The sequence below is a fragment of the Pseudomyrmex gracilis genome, unplaced genomic scaffold (genome assembly GCF_002006095.1).
Source record: "Pseudomyrmex gracilis isolate BER0280 unplaced genomic scaffold, ASM200609v1 scaffold_648, whole genome shotgun sequence".
In the NCBI taxonomy this organism is placed as follows: Eukaryota; Metazoa; Arthropoda; class Insecta; order Hymenoptera; family Formicidae; genus Pseudomyrmex; species Pseudomyrmex gracilis.
This window is the reverse complement of record NW_018021232.1, coordinates 13,840-21,305: the sequence shown is the minus strand read 5'-3', so window position 1 is coordinate 21,305 and position 7,466 is coordinate 13,840. Positions and strand designations below refer to the sequence as shown.

At 39.7% G+C, this 7,466-nt stretch overlaps 1 protein-coding gene across 1 annotated transcript; it reads right to left on the bottom strand.

Annotated features, from left to right (window-relative positions):
• Nucleotides 1–1,054: 1,054 nt before the first annotated feature.
• Nucleotides 1,055–1,861, bottom strand: LOC109861224. The gene is made up of 2 exons (XM_020440779.1): nucleotides 1,768–1,861; nucleotides 1,055–1,431 (listed from the first exon to the last, which is right to left on the bottom strand). The coding sequence occupies exons 1-2, from the start codon at nucleotides 1,859–1,861 to the stop codon at nucleotides 1,055–1,057; spliced, it is 471 nt and encodes a 156-aa protein (XP_020296368.1).
• Between the last annotated feature and the right edge of the window lie 5,605 nt (nucleotides 1,862–7,466).

Genomic DNA, 7,466 nt, shown 5'->3' with positions numbered 1-7,466 from the left:
AAAAAGTGATGTGACAGAGTTGAGAGCAGAAGTTCGAGAACTACCGCCGAGTCGTCGTACTAGTTGTAAGAAGCTAAGCTGTAAATTGTCACATAAAATTAATTTAACTATTGAACAAAGGCGAAGTTACTTTTCCTCGAATCCAACCGGAAAATCCTGTAAAAAGAATCCAGTATCGTAGCGGTACAACAATGAATAATGCAGTGTTTGGCAAAACTATGGAAAATGTGCGTAATCATGTAGACGTAAAACTCGTAACAAAGTGAAATGGAAGATATGGTGCCGAAGCATTGATCTCTCGACCAAATTTTTATAGTCAAAGCGTCTTTTCTGAACATTTTATTGCGATTAAATTGCGTAAACTCGAAGTGAAATTCAACAAATCGATCTACGTAGGAATGTGTCCAAGACGTGTTTGTATGAATTTCACCACGATTACTTGGCACCTCTGTATCAAGAAAAATGCAAAATTATATACACCGACATAGACAGTCTTATTTATTTCATCGAATGCGAGAAAGTGTACGATATCATGAAATGACATCGTTCGATTTGACACAAGTGAGTATCCGACTGATAACGTGTACGGTATGCCACGCGTCACCAAAAAGATTTCAGGATTGATGAAGGATGAAAATAACGGAATGATAATGACTGAATTTGTCGGACTTAGAGCAAAAATGTACGCATTAAAGGTAGATGGAAAGAGAGATACGAAAAAGGCCAAAAGTGTAAAGAAGAGTGTCGTAGCGAGAACATTAACGTTTGACGATTACAAACAATGTTTGAATGATGAAATCGAAAACATTTGTCGACAGTCGTGTATGCGATCAAAATTACACAAAGTATACACTATGTCCGAATCAAAACTTGCTTTAAGTCCGTATGACGATAAGCGGTATACTCGATTCTTCTGGAACATTACCATGGGGACATTATAAAATACCACAAGAAAACTGTGTATAATATAGATTATATGTATATATTGTCATTTAATATGTGTAATAATTATGTATATATGTTGTAATTTATATACATTCCGTATATAGTGTGTTTACAAAACATTAGTTTTATTTATCCAAGAGTTGTATGACTTGTCTAATCCTAGCCATTTCACATAAACTTTGTCACCTTTCTTGCGCAATACTTTTTTAACAAAATAAACGTCTGGATGTGCAACGCGATGCAGTTCGTATTCATAGAATCCTCTAGCAACAGATAGTCTGCGTGAATCATCAAGCAGATACGTCACAGGATAGGTCGTTTGTATTTTACTGATTTTAAATACTTTAGTGGTCCAATTTGGAGTATATCCTTTATCAAATACTGTTTTAAATTTGCTCACACGTACCGGATCACCTACTTTCAATCGTGCTAGCCCTGCAATCTTGACATTGCTGTACACCGTGATCAAGAACTTCTCGGCGATTGCTGGAATAACATCGATAGATCGCATATCAATAGTTCAATGTTTTTTTGCGTTGTACTCCATAAGAAGACGCGGTAATATGTTGATCCATTTGTAGGTTCCGTTAAGTGTATATTCTTTTCACATGTCGTTTTTCAACGAATGGTTAAACCATTCTACAATTAAAGAGATTATAACAAAATATGTGGAATAATGATTAATGTTAGGCTTTTTCATCAGTGTTTGTGCATCTATATTGTAGAATTCCTGTTCACGGTCAGTTTGCAAATTGTTTGGACATCGTTTGTTATCCCGAAATATTCCTGCAAAACTTTTGGCGACTTCACATCTACTCTTACTTGTAAGCGGTATGGCCCACGCGTACTTGCTCAGCACATCGATAACCGTAAGTATGTAGTGGTAGCCTCTGTTTAAGCGCGAATACAGACGCATTTCTACCACATCCGCTTGCCAGAGATCATCGTACCCGCGTACGATAACGCGTCTACAAGGAAAATTTTCTCTTGCTGGAGCATGCAATTCTTCTACAAGACGTTGTTTTTCGATTGTAACACGATTCGTCGCCATAGATGTCTTACTATATGTCTACTGTGTCAGTCGTTTTATTTTGGTTTGATAGATATTGAAGTGTACGCTGCATGTGTTTTATAGCGTCGCGCAACGTCTTGTTGCAATGCGATAATTTTTCTCTCATGTGTCTCTTGCCATTCATTCCCACTCGTGACACACATATCTACGTATCGTTTGTTGGCGGCGTCATTGTCGGTTTTGGGTTGCGCTACATGCAGTATCTTGCGCGTCCTTGCATCGTAGCCAGAACCGACAAAGCAGAGAGCGTTANTACGCACGTAANTTTGCAGTATTGCTTCTCTCTCATAATAATAATACATCGACGCTCCATGTNTTCCGAGCGATATCNCATATTTATTGATTNGCATGATGACACGCACACGACTGACTCTAACGCCGACGCGCTATTTAATTTATAATGAATCCCGCTTNGCGCAGTTNCTCGATGANCGACAGAATTTCGTTGTCGTGAGAATTGTTGCNCGCCTGACGGGATGCNTCTAGCAATCACAGACGGTCGACAAGTTCATTGGGATTGTCCCAGTGCGCGTACTCGATCTTGCNATCGCTTAACGTCATATTACGCGGTATACCTTTTCCCTGCTTANTACGCACACTAGATATTAAAGGTGCAATTATGNATCTGTATTTGTATNCCTTGTTACCCAGTATTGCACCGAGCCTGTTGTGATGTTTTTTNNNAGCATGTGTTATTTCCAGTATCTTTTTGTATCGTTGTTTATCTTCCTNGNTATATAATTNGCTCTTTGGACATTTCATGAAAATTAATTTGTACAATCTTTGTATTGCTTTGAATCGTATACCATCTATGATTATATTATCCTGTTTATCCACGTCAAAACGCTTATCACCAGGCATCATTCCATCGTTGTCGAAATACACACCATATACGTAGTCGATGTCGTTGTCTTTCTTACCACTCAGGATAGCTTTTATATATTGTTGCGCCAACGGAACAAACTGATTGTGAAACATTTCAAGACCCTCCAACGTTTGCATTTGACATTGAATAGTTGACTCAAACAATTTGTTGGTAGTAGCATCAGTAGCGACGATAGTGTCAATCGATGGAAAATTCCATGTCAATTGTCGTTCTTTCGTCGAAGTAGAAGTTGCCATTGCAGTGTTTTATCGTGTGCGCTTTGAATTGCCTAAAGTAGAGGACAGTGTTTTGTTTGATGTCTGTGTTCGTTTCCGCTTTGTCTCGTGTGACGTGTCTTCGAGAAACACTGTGTCTAACGTCTTTTGTTTAGTTTCCGTATTCTCAGCAATCTGTTTTAGAGGTTTGATAATAGGTTTGAACTGTTTTTCCAATGGAATTTTTTCTTTAAATTTACCGGTTTTTAGAGCGCATCATTTTTGACGAATGGATTGACTTGTTTTTGTGCTCTCCCTCGCTACTTTCTGGCAATCTATAATTTCACTGCTTTCGTCAGCCATGTCGCTCGCACTGTAGGAGAGACGATACTTGGTTGATGTCTCAACAACGATTAACCACTCGCTGGTTTCGCGACCTCGTTAAATCCTTTTCTATAGCGACCTCTCTCCAAAGGACTGTCCGTGTTGATCACTAAAAATCCATATTTGTTTTGCCAACATTTGCGACATAATGTACAAAACTTCTCATACGACATATCCGTGTTTACATGATCGTTGTACACATGTTTGAAATTGGTACCATCTTGTTTAAATAGAATTATCAGATTTGCGTTGTCACGTATAAGATGCTTTGGTATCCTCGCGTACGTCTGACAAAGATAAAAACAATCCACACTTGAGTGACGACCCATTGCAAAGTATTCTCGTATCGTATCCTGCTTGTCACATGCCACATCATCAAAAATAAAAATAGAATTCGGAAATGCTTTACTCGGTAAAATTACATCGCTATTATTAAAGAAGGTAAAATAACCAATTTCATCTACTGATAAAAGTACATTCTCCAGATACTGAAACTTTGATTGTTGCAACGATTTGGAATACACGTACACGTATTCAAAACGTACACTGTGTGAACTTTCAAGCAAACTTAACACTACATTCGTCTTGCCGCAGTTCAAAGGACCGCACACAATACCGGGTATAGTAACCGATAGCATTATTCCATGTTTACGTATTTTCTTAGCGGACATTTGTTAAGTCTTGTTGTCAAAATTAATTACTTTAATTGCCACAGGTTGTCGCACAAACTGCATGGTTTGTTTTTAACTGTCTCGCGATAGCAAGGAACACCTATTTATAGAGACGCGTCGAGCGTGTCTACTCAGTCGTCAGTAGACAGCGGATGTCATACGTATATTGCAATCTATGTCAGGTCGTGGATTGTTAAATCGCGTGATAAACGCTCTTCCTGTCGAATTACATATTCCGGGCTACCAATTTTGTGGCCCGGNAATTACATATTCCGGGCTACCAATTTTGTGGCCCGGGAACGCGTTTAGAAAAACAATTAGCGAGAGGCAATCGCGGCAGTTTTGGACGCAATTTCTTGTAAACACGATATAGCTTATTCGCGAAGCAACAAAGTCACTCGCTGCTTGACACGTAGCTCATAACGCACTTGGTGCAAAGGCGCGCGATCGTATTACAGCGGCAGATTCGAGTCTCGGTGAGAGAGCAGCTGCGACTGCCGTGTGGGCGGCTATGAAAGCAAAGACAAAACTTGGCATGGGCTTGAAAAAGAAAAGCAAGTCAGCAAAAAGGAAACGAAATCTTCCAATTGCTAAACGCGGCGGTGTGTTACCGGTCCTACCGCTGCTGGGTGCTCTCGGTGCGCTCGTTGATGGAGCGGCGGGAGTTGCAAAAACGGTAAATGATACGAGAACTGCTCAGCGGCAGCTAGAAGAAATGCAACGTCATAATCGCGCGATAGAAGGTCGGGGAATTTATCTGACTCTGTACGGACGGGGACTTTCAAGAAAAAAAACGCTGAAAAGACATTGAAATTACCTACAAATGTAACAACAAATATGAAGTTAGAACAATTAGCTAAACGCATGTGCATACCTTTCTTTAAAGGTGTGTTTATGCGTAATACTCTACCGGACGTAGTACGTCGTAATGAGAGTGGTATTGTCAATTTAGATAATACAAATGGATCGGGTACTCACTGGGTAGCGTACGCGAAAAGAGGAAAACATGTCATATATTTTGATATTTTCGGCAATCTTCAACCACCAAAAAAGGTGGTTCGTTATCTAGAACATGCCGTAGACAAAATAGAATATAACCGTACATCTTACCAACGTTACACTCAAACCAATTGTGGCCATTTGTGTTTATGGTTTCTTCAAGCGGTCAATGAGCAATATTCATTTAAATAGTACGCTATCGGACTTTATTACGCATTTGACAACATGTCACTGACGTTCACATTTACCGGCAAAAGTAGCACACTTGCAGTCAGCTACTTTCCCGCCATTGATTTAAGTGACGGTGACTACAATCTTAGACTAACAAATTTTGAAACGTATCATACGATACCGAACGTAAATTCATCGAACAATAAGTTTTATTACGATACGGATGACAAGCAGATTATAATTCCTGAAAGGTTGTACGAATTACAGGATATTAACAAGTATCTGCTACATGCAATAGTGCAATGTCATGCGAAAAGCAAAGATAAGGATGAGAACATTCCTCCACTAATATTACGCGCAAACACCAACACAATGAAAAGTGAAATAAACAGCGCCTATCAAATAAATTTTACCAAACCCGACAACATCGGATCGTTGTTAGGTTTTTCATCAACTCGTATTTTAGAGCCGCTACAATGGTACGTATCAGACGTGCCGATTAATATTATCAACGTAAACATTATTCGCATAGAATGCAACGTGACTCTGTACGTGGGTGCGTACAGCAACAACCGGTGTGTGCATACGATACATGAGTTCTAACCGAACGTGCCACCTAGATATAAGATCTCGGAAACACCGGCACAGATCATTTACATTCCGATCATTGTGCAGAGCATTACAGATCTGACGATCCGCATTGTGGATCAGAACGGACAATTGCTTGATTTTCGAGGAGAAGAAATAACTGTCAGGTTACACGTGCGACGCCGACGACTAAAATACAAGGCATGCTTATGCTGAACGAGGCGGATCACGTGACACGAAATACGAGGTTTGCTCTGCAAACACCTGCTACTACTACTACTACAACGTACAGTAATCGGAAGAAGCTAAGTTCGATAAACGTTAAATTTTTACAATTGTTGGGAGTTATTGTACGAGAAGTTTAAAAATATGTGCGACATTTTAAATGTTGGGGGCGAGTCGATCTTTGACGATCGCATCGTCAAGATTGAAACTCACATGTATAATCCGTATGTGAACACAAAATTTGAACACAGTGATGAGATACGCATACCTATACAACAGCAGGATTTGTACACTTTACCGTGTCAAAGTTTTCTTTACGTCGAAGGAAAAATAACGTTAACGACAAAAAATGAAGAAAAAATATATCTGGATAATAATTGTGTAGCTTTTATGTTTGATGAGATTTGCTACGAACTCAATGCTATAGAGATTGATCGTAATAGAAACGTTGGAATAACTAGCACGATCAAAACCTATATATCGCTGACACATGATAAAAGCTTGGCCATAAAAAATGCTAGTTGGGATATTAAACAACATGTAAACATAGATAGTTACTTTAGTTTTTGCGTACCACTCAGCATGTTATTAGGATTTTGTGAGGACTACAAACATACGGTTATCAATGCACGTCATGACCTAATTTTAATACGATCGCGCAACGATAAAAACTGCATAACAGCAGTTTTACACGTGAATCGTGAAGCATTGAATGGAAACATTGAAGTATTCAAAGTGCAATGGCGAATGCCACATGTAGTGTTGAACGATGTCGCGAAGCTCTCGCTACTACAAAGTTACTATAAGAATAGTGGTGGCATATCACTATTCTTGTTCTTTTCCGTTGGCAACTGGTACCAAGATCTTCCAGGAAGGTCCAGAGGCTACCAGAGGTCGGATGAACGTCAGTACGGTGAGTCCGTTCCTGTGATGTGTAGACACACGGGATTAATACCTTCTTGCTTGAAAGGTAAAAGCAAGTAGCGAGCGTAAAAACGTATCAAACGGCTTAACCATCCGGTCACAACAGAACCTTAATAATGTCGGAGTTAGTACGGCAGTAATTCTACATTTAAATGCGCATGCGCNAAAATACAGCTTTTATGGGAACCTAATTGGCTGTACAGCGCGCATACGCNAAAACGTGACTTTGCAACAACACTGGTTCACACTCCAAACCATTATAACAGTACGAGCACACCCATCTAAGGACTTTTGCTTAAGGCAGAGTCTCTATGAAAGAATGAAGAACTGAAGCTGCGCGGGCAGCAAAGGAGGCTAAAGNAGTTAGTTAGGATGCGTTCTGTTGCACGCATAATGCGCAGAGACTA

Coding starts and splice junctions, on each gene's coding strand:
- LOC109861224 (XM_020440779.1), bottom strand. CDS start 1,861: ATGCGTCTGTATTCGCGCTTAAACAGAGGCTACCACTACATACTTACG. Junction 1,432..1,767: donor GTGGGCCATACCGCTTACAA/GTAAGAGTAGAT, acceptor ATGTTATTCCAG/CAATCGCCGAGAAGTTCTTG.